The sequence below is a fragment of the Tamandua tetradactyla genome, chromosome 6 (genome assembly GCF_023851605.1).
Source record: "Tamandua tetradactyla isolate mTamTet1 chromosome 6, mTamTet1.pri, whole genome shotgun sequence".
NCBI classification, from domain to species: Eukaryota; Metazoa; Chordata; class Mammalia; order Pilosa; family Myrmecophagidae; genus Tamandua; species Tamandua tetradactyla.
Genome location: NC_135332.1, coordinates 63856017 through 63875405, shown reverse-complemented (window position 1 = coordinate 63875405; position 19389 = coordinate 63856017). Strand labels below are relative to the sequence as shown.

General features: G+C 47.2%; 1 protein-coding gene across 8 annotated transcripts in view; it reads left to right on the top strand.

Annotated features, from left to right (window-relative positions):
• The window catches only part of GAS7 (growth arrest specific 7), a 224255-nt gene that overhangs the window by 154793 nt on the left and 50073 nt on the right, over positions 1-19389 (top strand). For all 8 annotated transcript variants that reach the window (XM_077165966.1, XM_077165967.1, XM_077165969.1 and 5 more), the window contains 2 exons: positions 3353-3433; positions 17595-17680. In XM_077165966.1, coding sequence (XP_077022081.1) covers positions 3353-3433; positions 17595-17680 — 167 coding nt within the window. The remainder of the gene's footprint in view (positions 1-3352; positions 3434-17594; positions 17681-19389) is intronic.

Below are 19389 nucleotides of genomic sequence, written 5' to 3'. Positions count from 1 at the left end.
GGGCTCCCAGTGGGGAGGCTCATACCTGCACTCCTGCTCGTTGCTCTCGGGCACATTCCCATTAGTTTCCTGTGGACTCTGCTGCTGGTAGTTCCCATTCACTGGAGGGCACAGGCTGGCATTAGGGTGGTGGGGGAGGAAGAGCAGAAGCTTTCAAAAGAATCTCTAAAGCTAGGCTCTGTCTTTGTCTCCCCGAGTGCCTGGCAGCATCTGGCAGGTAGTAGGACAAAGAAATGGATGAATGGGAGAGTGGATGAAAGGAGGGATTCAGTACATAAATTGGGGGCCCCTGCTATGGCCAGACAGAGGTGTCTTCCCATCAGCTGGGCCTTCCGCTTGAAATAAGAGCAGTAGCATCTGCCGCTAACGGGGTGGGGACACAACTCAAAAAACCCAGCGTTCTCTGGAAACCTTTCTTGCTCTTAGGAGGAACGGGGCTGTCTGTTTATCCTTGGAAAGCATCCTGGTAATCTGCATTGTGCTGTTGCAGTGTCCATCCTTCTATTTGTCCACCTGTCCAGGCATCCATCAAGCTAGGGGCCATGATTAGTAAGGGGCGAACCAGCCATAGATCTGCCTTCAAGGAGATAAGCCACCTGTCAGGGCAAAGGTCTGTGCTGCCCCAGAGGTAGGACAGAGTGCTGGTTTCCTGGAAGCGAGAGGTTAGCTTTAGCGAGGTGGAATGTGAGTGTGTAGGCGGAGGTCTTGGGTTGTGTTTCCAGACAAATCCGAAACAGATTTGGGTGCAGGAAGTTCAGTGGGGGTGGTCTTTGGATCAGCGCTGGGGGGGGATTACAGGAGGGCAATGCAGGCACAAGAAAGGCCTCAGCCAACCGTGGGAGGTCTGAGCTTGGACGGGCCCTTCAGAATGGTTTGACTTGAGGCCAAGGGATTGGTGTACCCCGCATTGACCTGCCATTGGATGCACCCTTCTTCCCCAAGTGTAGCCTTGGGCAGCAGCTCCCTAAGACAGATTCACCCGTGGGGCTCAGGAGCCAGGGAAATGGGGGTGAGGGTCCTGATGGGGACTCTGGGAGCTGCACAACAGTATCCACTCTAGAGGGTTTGGGGCCTTGCCATCTCTCCTGGGAATGCAGGGCCGAGGGGAGGCCACCACAGCTGCCACCAGGCTCTCCAGCTCAGGTGCAGCCCACCTGTGCCGCATTCCCAGTCCCAGGGACGGTTGATGGCTGACCCCAGGAGACCCGCTGCACTGTGTCTCTCTGCCGTGCTCCACATCAAGCTCACGTTTGTTTACCAGGGGGGTTGGCTGGGCCCAAGAGCCCCCTTCCCCTCCCCTGCCTCACCTTTTAGGAAGGCTGTTTTCTCATCCGAGTCCTACCACATTTCCACATCCAGCCTGGCTTCATCTCTTTGCTTTATTTAACACTGATAAAATGTTTTCCATATACCAGGTGTTAAAGTAAGCACTTTACACGTATTAACCCCGTTAATGCTCATCTCACCTCCATTTAAGTGCACTCTTTCTCTCCATTTTATAGTTGAGAAAAACAAAATGCAGAGTTTGAGTGGCTTCTAAAGGTCACCGAGCTTACAAGCGGCCAAGACTAGAAAGCTTTCTGGAGCCCCAGGCTCTAAGCTGGCAGGCACTTTTCACAGTAAATTCCCCAAGTCTGTGCTGTTCATGTCAGCCGGAGGGGACCCTCCTCCCACAGGGGAGCCCCTGACCCCGCTGACATCCCAGTCTCCCCCATGAAAGATGCACCCTGCCTTGTTCTTGCTCTCATCCTCCCAGCTGTTTTTCTGAGTTGCTCTCAGTTCTGTTTTCTCTCCTTTGAGACACAGAGGGACCATTTGACCACTGTAAACCCAACCCCTAGAGCCCTAAGCGCACCCTTCCTATACCCAGACAATGCAGCCTATGGAGGGCAGGTATTGGTACCTAAGAGATAAATTGGTCCAACCCTTTCATTTTGAATGAAGAAGCAGAGGACCAGAGAGGTGGTATTACTGTCCAAAGTTGCACAGCAGTGTAGGGGCAGAACTGAGAGGAGAACCCAGTTCTCTTGAATCGCAATCAAGAAAAGCTCATTGAAAGGGTTTTGCTTTCAACATTTGAAACCATCTAATTTTCAGTAATAAAGTATTTGATTTAAAATATTATATGCATAATGTTGAACTAACATTATTAATAACGTCATGCCAGCAAATGCTTGTATGTGTTGAATTAATTGATGAATGGATGAATTAATTGTGGAATTAACACAGCCCCTCCTTTGGGTGGATACCATTATTGTGCCAATTTTGCAGGTGAGGGAGCTGAGGAATTGAGAGGGCAAGTAGTTCAGCCAAGGCTGTTTTGGTAGGAAGACGTACAGCTGGGATTCAAACCTGAACAGTTTGGCTCCAGAGTCGCCACCATTAATAGACCCTAAGCACTGCACTATATAGCCCTTTTAATGATTGGGAAAGATGTTCACAAAAGTTAGTACATGAAAAGAAATAAATAGGATCTTTTCTTTTATTCTAAAGATATATACCCAGAAAACACATGGCCGTGTGGGTACCAAACCATTGGTAACGAGTGATAGGATTGTAGGTCATCATTATTTTCTTCGTGTTTTTCTACACTATCAAATCATATGTACCGAGAAAGCCTTGTTTTTCTCATAAGGTAATTGTATAAGAAGTCTCGGCCCACAGCAGTTACATGGGTAAAATAGCATCTGAGGGACAGTCAGATAGCTGTGGTGTTGGACTGTGCAGCCGGGCACTGGAAGAAGGAGAGGTGACCAGTCAGACAGCAGCAGGGCTCTCTTGTAGCTCAGTGAAGATGTAGAACTGTAGACCCTGGAAGGACCTTGAAAGCTACCCCCATTTTGCAGAGGACCCAGCTCTCTTTACAGACCCCAAGCCACGGCTCCTTCCTCTGTGCTCTGGAGTTCCAGCTGGCACCGGGCATTTAGGGGAGAAAGACCCGGTAGGCAGGTGGGATTTCAGGGATTGAGCCCTTGGGAAAGAAGTGATGGTGGATGAGTTGGCAGCTTGAGCTTTTAGGGGCATCTCCTTATGACCTCAAGGGTAGGAGACAAGGCAGCAGGGGATACTTCAAAGGATCCTAGGCAGAAGTTCACCTTGTTCTAGTCCCAGTTGCAGGGAGAAGGACCCTGGGCAAAGAGAAGCTTCGTCTTCCACGAGGGGCAGGGAGGGACACGGATGGGGGAACCGAGGCAGTTTCCTGTCCGGCCATGGCGAAGGAAGATGACGTGCCGACACCAACTCCCCCACCCGCCACCCTCCGCCCCAGCTCTGACCATCTCGCTCTATCTGTGACACTCTGCATTTCCACCTATGAAATTCTCAAAGCTGTTTTGTTTATTTCTTTGACCAGAGACCACCTGGGAGCGTCCCAGCAGTTCTCCAGGGATTCCAGCAAGCCCTGGCTCTCAGAGGAGCCCGCTGCCTCCAACAGGTACCGTCCACTCAGCGCTCCAGGGCAGCTGAGAGGAGCCTGCTCCTGGAAAGTTCAAGTCTGTGGGCACCAGGGCCCGGAACCTGGTTGGGACGTTACAGACCAAACCCTAGGAGGGAATCTGGGCTGGGGGGGGAGGGGCGGGGGGTCGCATGATCCTATTACCCAGCCGGTGGTGTCTCCCTGGCTGTACTGGTGTTAGCTCGGTGGCCCCATGCTCACACCAGCTCAGGTGTGTTGGGACAGGAGAAGGCTGGATGAGGTGAGGCATTGAACCCTTACCTATGTACCTTTACCTGAGGAAAGGGTAGAACTGCTCCCTTCCGCTTCCGAAGGCATCACGGAGTTGAAGCTAAAGCAAGGCAGGTTTTTATGATGCAGCTTTCAGACAGCTCTCTGGAAAGGAAATGGGATACCTTGTGAAGTCATACTTTTCTGTCTGCAAAGGTAATCCCATGAAGATAGCAGAGACAGTCATTCCTTTAATGGGTGGGAGGTTTGTCCCCGTGGCTTGGGAGACCCTAGTTCTGAAATTCCAGGAGTGAGGTTGTAGAAAAGGCCAGTGGGGAGAGCAGCTGCTCACTTCTTGTTTAAAGTGTCCCCTCCTCTGAGAAGTCTTTCTGGACCACTCCCCCCCACCTCCCCCTAGATCCCAACAGTATGCTGTTGTATTGCCCCCAGCCTACTTCTCATTCCCTGCCAGTTCCTGTTTGCTTATTGTCTCTCTTCCACCCTAGACTTTATGCCCCATGAGAGAGGAAACTTACTCTTTGTGGAATCCTCAGTCCCCAAACAGAGCCTCGCATCAGTGTTGGCTGGATGCATGAACTTGTATCTCGTCTTACCATGTTTAAAGCCTCTTTGTTGGTTTTCAGCTCCAGGAACCAATCTGGAGGCAAAGCACAAAAGACACGTTTGTGGTTGCAGCCGGAAATTGAGAGGTTTAAGGCTTTGAAAGTGGGACTGGAATTTGTAGCCAGAGAGAGGTGGGGGCAAGTAAACAGGAGAGGGCAGAAGCAGCAGCGAGATTCCCAGCTTTTGCGGTGGGGAGTTGAGATCCTGTGTTGAGTTGGTGGGGCCAAAAGTTATAAGAGGTTTAAACATGTTACCTGATGCAACAAAGGAAGGGCTAGGAATAATAATAGGGTTCTCAAATAATGGATTGGGAAAAGACGCAGGATGCGGTGTGAGTGGGGCCACGTCTTATTGCCTGATATTGATAAACTAAGAACAAAAGTAAAAATGGAAGCACATTATTTAGGAATATAAGGATTGCCACTGGAAGAACTCAGAGTTGGATATGGTAGAAAGAGGTTATCCTGGAGAATCAGACCGGGCACAAGAGAGTTGAAAAGAGGATGGTCGTTTTGTTTTCTTTTGAAAGTTCTTCTAGGCTTTACAGAAATTGTGCATAAATTACATAAAAATAACTAAAAAGAAAATAACCCCAAGTTGGGGACGGAAATGGGAACTTACTCTGGTTTCCTGGAAAGCTGGTGAGTGCTGCTTTTCACATCAAGCCTCCTGAGATGAGCGGCTATATGAGAACAGGCCATCCCAAGCAAAGTGTCTTCTCTTTTATTGTGTTCTTTTTAGCAATAGAAAAGTCAGCCTGAATAATGTGAGGTGTGGCTCTATTTCCTGGCTGCCTTTTCCAGCCAGATGATTCCATGGCAAAGGATAGGACAGTGGCACAGGAAGAGGAGAGGAAGGTATGGGTGTGCTGAGACTAATGGCATGAACTGCTGCTGCCTGCTGTGCTGACAGAGCTGGCCGGGAACCCAGGGCACAGTCAAAAATGGGGATTTGCCCTTTGGGTCCCGGGAGCCATCTGTCCAAAGGCCAGCACCCCTGGACACCTCCCTAGGCAGCAGCCTGTCCCTCTCCGCAGCTGGTGGGGCTCGCTCCCAGAAAGTAGGGCTGGGGGAGCTATTTCGGGCACCCTAGCCTGGAGGCCATGGCTTGCCAAATTCCTTCCTTCGCCTAGAAAGTATATCGAGAGCCCTGTCCGCCCAGCACTGAGCTGTGTGCTGGGGGGATCGAGACTGGCAGGAGGTGGGGTGGATGGTCAGAGTCGGAGACGAGAACTGCCCAGGTGGCTCTGGCAGTAGAGCGAGTGTGTGGGCTCCCGTTTTGCCTCCTCTGCTCCCATCCCCAGGGGGCCTCGGGGCTGTGTTCCCCAGAGTGGGTGCCGTGGAATCCTAGACCTGTTGGGAGCTCTGCCAGAACAGGGTTTGTCGTCAGATGTAGGTGGGAAAACCCGCCCATTCTCTTCCCCTTTGGAAAGTCACCGTTCACTTCAGCATTCTGAAGGCTCTGAGAAGGCCTGGAATGAAGGAAACTTGTTTAACTTCATGCTTCCCAGTCTTCTCCAGCCCTTTTGTTTGTGTGCAACACACATGCACACCTGTTAAGTTTCTGTGGCTCTAGCTTGATGGTTCTCAACCCTGGGGTGCGTTTGCACCATCCCCCCCATCCCCCCAACATTTGTCTGGGGACATTTTTTGCCATCGCGGTGGGGATGGGGTGGGCATTCCAAGCGTCTAGTAGATGAAGACCATGGACGCTGCTGAACATTCTAGAATGCACCTTCCTTTCCCTCCCAGGAGACTGATGGAGAGTTGAGAGGTTTTCACGCCCCAGGGCAGAGAACATCAGGAATCAAAAAACATGGAGGGCTGGACAGGCCCTTGGCAATAAATGGTCTTCCCCAAGCCCTGGATTTAGATTTATGAATGCGGAAAACCACATGCCCAAGATCCCAGTTTAACGAACTGTAATTTCACGGATCTAAGATGTCATCAATTGGTAGAGGCACTGTTATTTTACATACCACCTCAAAAGTGGTTTAAACATGTTACCTGATGCAACAAAGGAAGGGCTAGGAATAATAATAAGGCTCTCAAATAATGGAACCCTACTGCCAGAGCCACCTGGGTGGTTCTCGTCTCCGACTCTGACCATCCACCCCACCTCCTCCCAGTCTCGATCCCCCCAGCACACAGCTCAGCGCTGGGCGGACAGGGCTCTCAATATACTTTCTAGGTGAAGGAAGGAGTTTGGCAAGCCATGGCCTCCAGGCTAGGGTGCCCGAAATAACTCACACCGCATCCTGAGCCTTTTCCCAATCCATTACATGCCCTCACCACCATCGCTGCAACAAAGAAGGATCCAGCTCCAAATGTCAAAAGTGCTGAGGCTGAGAAACTGCACCCTGATGTGATTCCAGGCAACAGCACTGCTCAGGGGGCACCCAACTATGGCCCATTGAAGCAAGAAGCAGCAAAAGAGTGTGAAGAACCCTTTCTCACTGATTCGAACACCCTCTTCTTGCATGTTTGTTTTTTCCCACATTTTAATATCTTAGGAATTAAGACTTATCCTACGATCGATGTTGTGACTTAATTTACTTGGAAGCACCTTCTTACCTTTTGAGGTGGTATGTAAAATAACAGTGCCTCTACCAATTGATGACATCTTAGATCCATGAAATTACAGTTCGTTAAACTGGGATCTTGGGCATGTGGTTTTCTGCATTCATAAATCTAAATCCAGGGCTTGGGGAAGACCATTTATTGCCAAGGGCCTGTCCAGTCCTCCATGTTTTTTGATTCCTGATGTTCTCTGCCCTGGGGCGTGAAAACCTCTCAACTCTCCATCAGTCTCCTGGGAGGGAAAGAAAGAGAACCAAACCAATAAGGCTGTAACAGAAGCTAGGGTATTTTGACATCTGCTGTTCCAGTTTTTAAAATAAACCTCATAACTTAAGAATAAAATAACAGGCCTCTTGGAAGCGCTAAGTTTTTCACCACCCATTCTCTCATTCAGCTTTACCAGCAATTTTCAGATGATTGAATTTTAAGATGGGGAAAGGAACCAGCTCAGTGAGGACATGAAGTTGCTTCCAAACTGGACCTTCCTCCTTCCTCCTGGGGTTGCTGATTCCTCTTTGGGAGACCACTCAGGGCCATAGATCTCAGCCCCTTTTGCTTTGCTGGTGCTTCTGAGAAGGCAGCAGTGATGGGTGTTGTTCTCAGTGCTGCAGACACAGCCATGAACGTGCAGACATGGATGGTCCCACCTGTGATCGCAGAAGTTGAACAAATGAACAAACACTAACTGTATCACATATTTCTTGCAAGGAATTGAAGTAGGTCTGTGTGATAGACTGTGCCTGGGGAATCAGGGAAGGCTTCAGTGAGGGAGTGACGTTTAGGCCAAGATTTAACGATGAAGACGAGCCAGTGACAGGAAAATGGGGATCAGGATGGAGTGTTCTAGGCCAGGGAACAGCCAGTGCAAGGGCCCTGAGGCACTGTTGACCTTGGCGTGTTCCAGGAACACAAAGCAGACCAGTTTGGCTGGAGGGTAGGGGGCAAGGGGAAAGGAGCCTGCAGGAATAGAGGTTATCAAGCAAGCCAGAAGAAGGTGTTGGGATTTTATTCTGAATGTGATGCTTGGGGTAGGAATTAAGAGCTAAATGCAGTGGAGGTGTGCATCCTCATGAGAAAATACCGCCTTTAAAAGCAGCTGGACAAGGGATTGAGAAAAACCCTAGAATGAGCTGAGACTCAGCATCAAGGGATTGAGAAAACCTTCTCGACCAAAAGGGGGAAGAGTGAAATGAGACAAAGTGTCAGTGGCTGAGAGATTCCAGAGTCGAGAGATTATCCTGGAGGTTATTCTTAGGCATTAAGTCGATATCACCTTGTCATTCAAGATGTAATGGAGAGGCTGGAGGGAACTGCCTGGAAATGTAGAGCTGTGTTCCAGTAGCCATGTTTCTTGAGGATGATCGAATAATGATATAGCTTTCACAATGTGACTGTGTGATTGTGAAAACCTTGTGTCTGATGCTCCTTTTATCTACCTTGTCAACAGACAAGTAGAACATATGGAATAAAAATAAATAACAGGGGGAACAAATGTTAAAATAAATTTAGTTTGAAATGCTAATGATCAATGGAAGGGAGGGGTAGGGGGTATGGTATATATATATATTTTTTCTGTTTTCGTTTTATTTCTTTTTCTGAATAGATGCAAATTTCCAAGAAATGATCATGATGATGAATAGGCAACTGTGTGATGATATTGTGAATTACTGATTATATATGTAGAACGAAATGATCAAAATAGGAATGTTTGCATTTATTTGGTGGTTTTTTTTTGGTATTAAAAAAATAAATAAAAAAGCAGCTGGAAAGCACTTGATGCTATGAAGGCTCCTCTTAGCACGCAGTAAGGGGGAAGTTACCTGCAAGGTGGGGCAGGTTGGAAAATTCAACTCCATTTATTGACCACAAACATCCCACGTGGTTGCTTCTGAAGGAGAACATGGAAAAACAGATCAGAAAGAATGTCCCGGGGCAGGGGGGGTGGGGGGTAGAGAACCACAAATTAACTCAGCCAAACCACACACAGTCAATGGGATAGAGACGGGCACGGAGCTGTTTTACTTTTGTGCTGTAGCTCCGTGAGCTTCCAGGGAGGGTTTGAAGAGCCGCCATTCGGCAGGGCTCATTCTTCTTAGTTCAGGTTAGAGGGATGGCGGTAAGTACAACCAGCCAGGTGTCCAGCTGGGTAGAGAGGTCTGGAAACATGCCCCAGTGCCCCCCACAAGGTAGAGTCCAGTCTTGGAATGCCAGATGCTTACAAGAGCCAGCACTGGGGCCAAGCACTGTCCCTATATTGCTTCCTCTAGTATCGGCAGAGATAGGGGAGCTGAGCTTAGGCAGCTGCTTGACAGGGATATTTAATGCTAGGTTTTCTGGGTGAGGATCACATTAAGTAAGAAGCAGTTAAACCACAAGCAGAACCTAAGGCACTATTCAGCATTATCTCTTTGGACTGATTTAATATAAAGTGTGGAAGTCAAGGTTATAGAGAAAACAATGGTAACAGGTGGCGGGAGAGAAAATGTGGGTGAAAAATGAGGTTCTGGGAGTTGCAGAACAAATGACAGAATAGAGCAGTATTGTTCAATAGAAACTTTTGCAGTTAACGCGAATGTTTTATATCTTCTGGACCCCCCACACACGTGGCGACTGGGCCTAAGGATCTGAATTTTTAATTTAAGTTTTTTTTTTATATATATACATACCATACCCCTTACCCCTCCCTTTCATTGATCACTAGCATTTCAAACTAAATTTATTTTAACATTTGTTCCCCCTATTATTTATTTTTATCCCATATGTTCTACTCGTCTGTTGACAAGGTAGATAAAAGGAGCATCAGACACAAGGTTTTCACAATCACACAGTCACATTGTGAATGCTATATCATTATACAATCATCTTCAAGAAACATGGCTACTGGAACACAGCTCTACATTTTCAGAAAGTTCCCTCTAGCCTCTCCATTACATCTTGAATAGCAAGGTGATATCTATTTAATGTGTAAAAATAACCTCCAGGATAACCTCTCCACTCTGTTTGCAATCTCTCACCATTGATACTTCGTCTCATTTCACTCTTCCCCCTTTTGGTTGAGAAGGTTTTCTCAATCCTTTGATGTTTAGTCCCAGATTATTCTAGGATTTCTGTCCCACGTTGCCAGGAAGTTCCACACCCCTGGGAGTCATGTCCCACATAGACAGGGGAGAATGGTGAGTTTGCTTGTTGTGTTGGCTGGAGAGAGAGACCACATCTGAGCAACAAAAGAGGCTCTCTTGGGGGTGACTCTTAGGCCTAATTTTAAGTAGGCTTAATTCATCCTTTGTGGGGTTAAGTTTCATATGAACAAACCCCAAGACTGGGGACTCAGCCTATAGCTTTGGTTGTCCACACTGCTTGTGAGAATATCAAGAATTCAACTTGGGGAGGTTGAATTTTCCCCCATTCTCACCATTCCCCAAAAGGGACTTTGCAAATACTTTTCTACTCACTGATCAAATCACTCTGGGATTCATTGGGGCATCACTGTGGACAAACCAACAAAATCTCATGTTTCTACCTAAGGTTCCATATACTTAACGGTGTTCAATTAAACTGTCTACATCAGTTATATTAGGAAATGCTCTAGTCAAAAATTAAATTTTGTACCAAATATTTTTTGCTTTAGTCTCACACGTAAGTTGAAATTTTAAAATATTAATTACCATCTATTTTCAGCACACTGCAGTAATGACATTCCTTTGTTCTTCCTCATGCAAAAGCATTTTTAAAATTTGTACATTTAGTCAGTATCATTATACACTCTAGGCATTCCTAGATTATACCATCTCAATCTTTATTGTCTATCTTTCTTTCTGATTTCATTTATGCCCCCAGTGCTTCTCCCTCTATCATTCTCACATTCAGCTTCATTCAGTGTTTTAACATAATTGTATTACAGTTAGGTCTTATTGTGCTGTCCATTTCTGAGTTTTTACATTCAATCCTGTTGCACAATCTGTATCCCTTCAGCTCCAATTACCCAATATCTTACCCTATTTCTGTCTCCTGATGGTCTCTGTTACCAACGTAATTTAAGTTTTTAAATAAACTTTCATTTTTGTAATAGTTTTAGGTTTGCAAAGACGATCCAGAGAGACCGTGACTCCATTTTCCCCGAGGTTCACTTACGTCCCCCGTGGCCATGGTGCAAAACTAAGAAATGAGAGTTGCCCATTACTGTTAACTAAATTCCACAGGTTTCATCGGTTTTTCAATTAATGTCCTTTTTCTGTTCTGGGGTCCAGTCCTGGAAGGCACGCTGTGTTGAGATGTTTTAAATTTAATTAACTTAAATTAAATTGGCTTTCTGTATGAGGCTGTATAGGTCTAGAGAGGGAATTCTGTTCTGAGATCCTGAGCGTGGGATGTGCACCGAGCTTGTATTTGTGTTTCTCTTAAAGAGGGAGGAAATGTATCTTTTATTGATGGAAATCTGGGTTCAGGCGCTTGGGGTTTGAGCCCACTGGGAGTTCGTGGAGAAAACCTGGTTTGGTAAAAAGCCTGTGCCTCCAGATGCCCCAAGAAAGACCAGAGAACAGTGGGGATTTCAGATCAAAAGGGAGGGAGGGAATTCTGTTGCAGGGGCTGCAGGTGAGGAAAGGCCTGCCCCTGAGCCTGGGAAGGCAGCCAGGAGTGTGTGCAGACAGCTGGGCATCCCCTTCTGAGCAGAGGCTTCCTCTGGAGAAAAGGGGCTTCTGGAACCCAGGGCCTCCCTCTCACCGTCTTCTCCAGACCAGGAGGCCCTGAATGGCTGTCCTCTCCCATGTAGGAGCAAAGAGGGGCCTTCCCTCATGTCAGATTTGCAAGGCACAGTGTCCTCCCTAAATGAGATCTCGCCGTGGACCCCTGGAAGGCCGTGGCACCCACAGACGGAGGGGAGCTCGCCTGTCCCTTCTAGAAACAGGGTTCTCGTCAAGGCCTGTTGAACCTGGGACAGGCCTGGAGAACAGCCACAGGTTTTCAGCCATTCCCGATGAAGTGGGAACACGTATCACGAGTCCCACCCAGCAGGCTTCATGTGCCACCTGTGGGCACACGGTCTGTACTGTAGACAGCCCTGGGAGGTGGTGAGGACCAGGGGACTGGACGGAAGTATACCGAGGGGCTTTCCCGTAAAACCGCTCGCCTGAATGGAGCGGGCTGGGCGGGAGCACTCCCGAGAAGAAGGAGGAGCGAGCATGATGCCAGAAGGTTGCTGAGGTTTTGTGCAGGGTGAGAAAGGAGGTGAGGAGGCAGGGAGGCTTCCTCTCGGGCTGCCAGAGGTGCCGAGCACAAAACCAGCTCTGCTGTGCACCAGAGTTTACCGACTTTGAAACCCGTGTTCCTGTGGCCACGGCTGTGCCTTCTCCAGTGCTTTCTTCCCCCGTAGTCCTGCTTGGCTCAGAGACAAGTGCACGTGCTGTGCATGTCTTACAAGGCCTGCTCTGAGAAGCCCTGCTGGATATAAACTGAAAATCTGAAAAATAGACAAATCTTTCTCAAATGGTTTGGACCCTAAGCCCCTACCCCTCACCTTCACTGCTTAATGCCTAACAAACATCCTGCACAATCAGTGCTCTGCTTGTCTTGCTCGGGGAAACTTGGCATTCTCCCGTGTTTAATACGTGAGGGATGGACAGGCGGATGGGTGGGAAGATTTCAAGATTGAGGGCCTGGGGACCCCCATGTTTCTTTACCTTGAGAAGGAAATTACTGTGTTTATTCCAGAGAGAAGGGAGGTTAGACCAGACCTAAAGGGGACAAGAGGTGTCTGGGGCTGATGTTCACGTTCGGAAGGGGAAGCCTACTCTTTCAGGTTCGCAGAGGTTAGGAGCCTGTACCGAAGTTGGATTTTTTCATATTGGAGCTGAGAAGCGGAGGCAGCGCTACTGGGAGAGAGCTCTGAGCAGCGCAACTTGTTGACTCTTTCCTGTTGCTTGCGTGTGCACACATGCGCGTGCCCATCCTCTCTCTCCCTCTCTCTCAACTTTTCTCCTGCTCTTTCTTTCCCCAGCCTTCATCCACATTCCCCTCCGGACCCTCCTCCTCCTTTCTACCCAGATATCAGGTGTTTCACGCCCTCTCTTTGTTAGGGGCATGCTTGTATGAAATGTCTGTGTTCATATTTGAATACAGTAAGAAGGTTACCAGTAAGAAGGTTTCATTCCCTTTTCTGTGCCTTAAAAACAGCTGAATTTGGCCTTTCCCATTTTTCTCACATCCCTGAACTGAATTATGGTCTCGATGGTTAAGACTGATCCCTGGCCAGTTTTACTTTACCGTGGTACCTGGAGGCTGGAGGCGTCACAAGCGACCACGTTGGGCCTCATTTGTTTTGTGGCTGAGCCTCGGCAAGCCGTGAGCCCAGAGGGCTGGGGGCACAATGCAGAACGCTGGGGGCCGTGCATGTCCAGGCCTCTGCTGGTAACTTCGCTGCGTGTGTCTGAGCATTCACAGGAGATGTAGCAAGATGGAGCTCGGGGTCAGGGAAGAGCTGCTATGTTGAGATGGTTGAGTGGAAAATTAGTTTTTCTTCCACACTAATTGTTTTGACATGAGCAGCCTTTAGCTAGCAGCTGACAGATCAGAACTGAAGTGAGAATAAGGGATTGGATTAGGAATAAATACTCCTGCATTAGGTTGGGTCCTGGCTGCTGAGCCTGGGGGGAAACAGGAAGTAGAAGAGAGCAGTGTATTGAGTGTACGCTTTTGAGAGGCTGTGAGGGGAGTAAGCAGGGGTTGGAAGGGCAGCCTCCACCCTATTGGAGCCAGGAAAAAACCTCGGTTTGTATAGACCAGCATCAAAGATGGTGTTTGACTGCCAGCTGAGACCTGAGTAGGTGAGAATGTATGTCTTCTAGTTTGCACTGCCAGAATGCAATATACCAGAAACAGACCAGCTTTTAAAAAGCAGTAATTTATTAAAGTGCAAATTTACAGTTCTAAGAATGTGAAAATGTCCAAATTAAAGCAAGACTATAAAAATGTCCAAATTAAGGCACCAACAAGAGGTTACCTTCACTCAGGAAAGGCCGATTATGTTCAGGGTTTGTCTCTCAACTGGAAAGCCACATAGCAAGCATGGCAACATCTGTTAGCTTTCTCTCCAGGCTTCTTGTTTCGTGAAGCTCCCCCGGGGGCACTTTCCTTCTTCATCTCCCAGGGTCTCAGGCTGCCCGGGTTCTGTGGCTCATTTGGTGTCTCCAAAATGCTTCCTCTTTTAAAGGATTCCAGTAAACTAATCAAGACCCACCTGGAATGGGTAGAATCACATCTCCCTGTAATCAAAGTTTAATACCCACGTTTCTGTCTCAAAGGTTGTCACATCTCCAAAGAGATAATCTAATCAAGTTTCCAACATACAGTGCTGAATAGGGATTAAAAGAAAAGCTGCCTCCATAAGATGGATCAGTATTAAAACATGGATTAAGGTACATAATCCTTTCAAACTAGCACAGTATGTATTTCGTTTTCATGGCCACACTGAATGGAGATGTTTAGTTTTGTGTTGTCTTTGTCCAATTTTAACATCAGGGTAAAGTTGGCTTTATCAAATAGCCAGGGAAACTTGCCCCATGTATCTAGATTCTAAGACAGTTTGTGCCTGTATAACTCTTTCTGGAGAGTTTGAACAGATTTGCCCATAAAACCATCAGGGTCCAGTGCCTTTTGGGGAGAGGTACTTTTTCAAAGGTGATACTTATTTTTGTCTTTCTTGAAACCATTTTGATCATTGGAATCTCATGGGGATTTTTGCAGTTATGAACATAGAGCTATAAATCACAGGCTCTTGTATTTTAAAAAGATCTCTACTGTATTTGTTGTGTACATGCTTTCTTTCTAATTACTAATTCTGAGCATTTCTGTTCTCTCTCTGTCTCAAATTAGACTGCCTGGTATGCCTTTTTTATTATTGGGATTTCCACCTTTCTCCCCCCTCCTCCCTCCACCATATGCGCGCACACACACACACACAGAATTAGCTCTGTGTTGCTAATGTTTTTCTCTTTCCTAACTCATTGATTTCTACTGTTGTATTTATATTCCTCTTTCCTATTTTTCTTTGGTTTATTTTATTGGCCCTTTTAATCTTTTCTTAATTCTTGAGTCAAATGTTTAGTCCATTTGTTTTTAGTCCTTTGGGTTTGGTGATGGCATAATTACAGCTATGTATTTCCCTCCAAGTATAATTCTGGCCTCATCCCATTCATTTTGATACACTCTTCCTCATTTTCTAAATGTCATGTAAATAATCATTTTAAATTCTCTTTTGACCTGAGATTATTTAAGGGGGTTGGGGGCAGCAGATTTTCTTTTAATTTCCAGGTGTTGGGAACTGAGGGAATGGGGGGCCTTGCTTGTTTATTCTTTCATTATTAATATCCACCATTATTGCTTTTTATCAAAGAGTGTGGCCTGCATTATTTATGCCTCTTGCAATTTATTGACAATTTATCTTGGCTTAAATCTGACTAACTTAAAAAAAAATGTTCCATGGCTTCTTTGAGAAAGATATTTTCTTTGTAGGGTAGTTCAGTCATACTTTAAATTAAATCATTCACATCCTCTATAGCCCTCCTTTGGTCTATTCACCCAGTTCTAAACTGAAAGCAATATACTAAGATATTTACTGTGTTATTTAGATTTCCGAGCATTTCCATTGTTGGCATCACTGTGCATTGTATTTATCATCATCCTAATGCCTCTCCAGGCGTAGTTTATTTCTGTATGAGAATGTGCTCCTTGGCCCCCCATTCATTCTCTCTACTGCTTTTGAGTCCCTCTTCAGCTGGAGAGCTTCTTAGCATAGATAGTCTCCCATATGCTGAGCTGTCTGAGGGCCATGACGTGGGCACAGGCCATGGCTGGGTGCAGCAGGGTTAGTCTGTTCCTTGTGGCTTCCCAAAGCCACCGCACCAGGGACCAGCTTTTCTACCCGGTCATCTGTTGTCTCGACATGTCTGTACCCTATGTATGGACAGACCCTGCAGGCAGGGGAGGCACCAGTGCCCACGGGCATTCCATTCAGTGTGGCTATGCTTGCAAGTGGTGTTGCATTGTTTTTTGCAGCAAGGGTTGGCGAACGGGGTGTAAGCCCCAGGTTGAAAAAGGTTCTGTGTGGAGTGGCTTTTATTACCCCACTGCCCGCTGCTTGCCTCCAGCCCTGCTCATTCCAGATTAGCAGGTGTTAGTGATTTTAGCATTGTCTGTTTTTACTTCTGGCCACACTCCTGAGCATTCTCGAGAATTATGAATTGGCCATCAGTGTGTGTATCTTTTTTCAATCAGATCTGCCTTGTATATTAGTAGTGGCAATTCCTCGAGCTTAGGGCCTGAGACTGGCATGCTTTCCTGGTCTCCAGAGAGGAGACAGACTTAGAGTTCCAGCGGGCCAAATTTAGGAACCAAAGCAGTAACTCTCCGTCTCTCCATTCCTCCCTTCTTTTTAAATGAAGTACTTTGCAACTTCCCGATCCCTTTTGCAATTATTCTCTTGTTTGATTCCTGTCTATCAGCTAAGTAGGTATAAAGACCAGGTAGAATCATGCCCCTTGTACAGAGGGAGAAGCTGAGGTTCTCTTCCTCCAGCCTGTGGAACTGTGTCCGTGAGTGAGTGGCTACGGAGCTGAGATTGTCTGATCCCCGGTGTAAATTTGTGACATCAAGAGCATGCAGTGCCCTGGACCAGATCAGTCCTGAAGTGCAGAGGGCCCAGCCTCTCCAGAACATCAACTAGTTCCATCCCCCATCCCATATTATCAACAGCCCCTTCCAACATGAAAAAGTTAGAATGGGCATAGCCCAAATACCCCTCAAGAGTGGGAGAAATATCCAAGGTGATGGTGGCGTTATACAGAGAAGGCAGAATTTAACAAATGAGTATGAGTGCTGAATCATTATATTGATATTCCTTTTAGTCTCCAGAGTCTCGGAACAGCTAGAAGTAAAAACCTAAAATTGTAGCATGTAACACATACCAAACTCTAAAACCTGTTCTACAACTAATTGTTGTGATGTGCTTTGAAATTTATTGCTTTTTGGTATATATGTTATTTTTCACAAAAAAAAAAAAAGAAGGAAAAAAAAAAATAAGAGCACTCAGTGGTGTCGGGAACTTGAAATCAGCCCTGGTGTGAGTACTTACACCTCAGGACCCGTCCCCCTTGGAGAGCCGGTTTATCAGCAAATCATTGAGACATGAGTGTCCCCTTTGAGACCTAAACTCACTAGGATCGAATTTTTAATTTTAGGAAAACTGTGGCTCAAAGATGATCTGCATATGAGCACTTGGCTGTTACTTGTCAGGGCGTCATTTCTTGACAACCAGTCAATCCGCTTTCCATTATAGCCGCATCCCACTGCTGTCGAGGCTGAGGGCACTGAGCAATGGAGGGGCTATAGGAAGGTGCTGGAGGGGCCCCCTGACTCTGTAGAAATTGGATCCTTGATCAGCACTGGGGGACACAATGACTAGGCTATAAAGACCTCGTTCCTTATTACATGCATCCCTTCTGCTCTCGGGTTCAAGGAGAAACCCAGTTCCCTAAGAGTTCATTCATTCGTGGGCTCCGGGGATTACAGAGATGCTTTTGGCCCATTTCCAGCTCTGCAAGTGCTGGTCAGATCCTGAGAGCTGCTCTTGGCTGTGCCCGACCTCTTGGGACCAGGGAACGAGGTGGGAGAAGGGGCCGTGGCTACAGAGAATCAGAGGTGCCCGCCCCTGAGCAGTGTTTCTGTCCCCGCAGTGAATGGATACCACGCGTCAGGGACCCCAGCGCATCCTCCAGAGATTGCCCACATGAGCGTCCGAAAATCCACCGGCGATTCCCAGGTAAGGGGCCCCAGGGGGTTCTCGTTAAAGGAGGGTCAGCCGTGAAGTCCAGATGGCCCAGCTCTGTCCGAGTAGAAGGTGGCTGGTGTATCTCCTTTGTTCCTGTGTAAGGGGAGGATGGTGGGGTCATGTGGTTTGTTGGTTTTCTGGAAGTTGAGAGTGGGTTGGTGGGGGAGTTACGGTGATGGGGTTTAACCATTGCTAAGACGTCTACATCCTAATGGCTGGATTCCTGATACACAGGGGCTAGAAGTCCCCTCACTCTAAGAGTATAGCTGGGGCCAGGTCATTTTCCTTTTCTCCACACCCCTCCTGCCACCCCCAGACTTTATCCAGAGAGGAATTTAGTAACTCATTTATCGAACGTGATAAGCCAACTTAGAGATGGAAACATGGGATGGAAAGGAACGTGAATATGTTGAGATTCCCAAACTGGTTTGACATTCGTCATCTCCATTGACACTTGTGTCTTCACATGAGGTGGGTGTTAGTGCTATTCCCAGGCCATGGACGAGATAACGAAGCTTAGACCGGTTAAGTGACTGGTACAGATTCATGTGATGGTCTAGTGATCAGGCGAGGTCTTCCCGCCAAGATGCCTGATGTTTCCAGTTGCAGCAAGCTGCATCCAAGACACTGAGGGCCAACTCTTAATCTTTCCACCCGTCATCAAGAAGATGTTCTCAGTGAAGCCTTCTACCACCACCACCCTTTCCAGGAATGACAACGTCAGGCACCAGGAATGATGGTGATCTTGATAATGTTGATAACAGCAGCTCCTTAGGTGGAGGCTGCTATGTGCAGGTCGCCGAAAGAAAGAGCCCGTGAGCTGTCACTGCAAAGGGCTGTAACACGGCACTTAGCTTTCAGGCAGCCCAGAGTATTACTTTCAGGAAAGCATAATTAATTCGGTCCTTGTAGGAGGCTGAGCCTTGAGGGTGGGTTCAGTTTGGCTCTAATTCTGGAAGAGATTTTGGACCCTCGTTGTAGACCAGGGCTCTGCAGGTTCAGCTTCAGGGGGGCCTCCAGTTCCCCAGGTCCTCTTGTGAAAATGCAGGTTCTGTGTCAGGAGGTCCTGGGGCAGAGCCTGAGGTTCTGGGTTTCTCACCAGCTCCTGGGGGTGCAGGTCTGCGGGTAACACCCTGAGTGGAGAGAATCCAGGCAGTACCGAGTTACCCATGTGTCCTCCTCATTCCCCTGCTTGTGGCACCATCGGGAATCAGCCCAGGCTTAATTCGTTTCCTGGCAAGTCCCAAAATAGCCTTCTCAACAAAGCTGGTTGCTGTAAAACTTACTTGCCTGTAGAGTGTTTTTTAAGGCACCAGCCTAAATTCTGCTGTCGTTTAACGATGACCAAAAAAGCGGGTGCCACGCTTAGCGTCATCAAGGAGAATATCGGAGACAGACATCGCTCAAATCCTTCCTTCCCTAGTAGAATGTGGCTTTTTTTTACTTTTTAATTCCATAAACATGGGTGAATTTGCTACTCCATCTTTTTAAAAAAAAAATGTGTATTGGTATAATCTTTTCAGAAGCTGACTTAACAGTGTTTGACGTAAGTCATAAGTGACCCAGGAATTCCTCTTCTAGCATCTATTCTTGGAATGTGTTCAGGGATTCTGATTTATGGGCAAGGCTGTTTACTAAGCCTTATTTATAGCCATGCGGCGTTGCACATAACCTAATTGCCCAACAACAGGGGATGATAA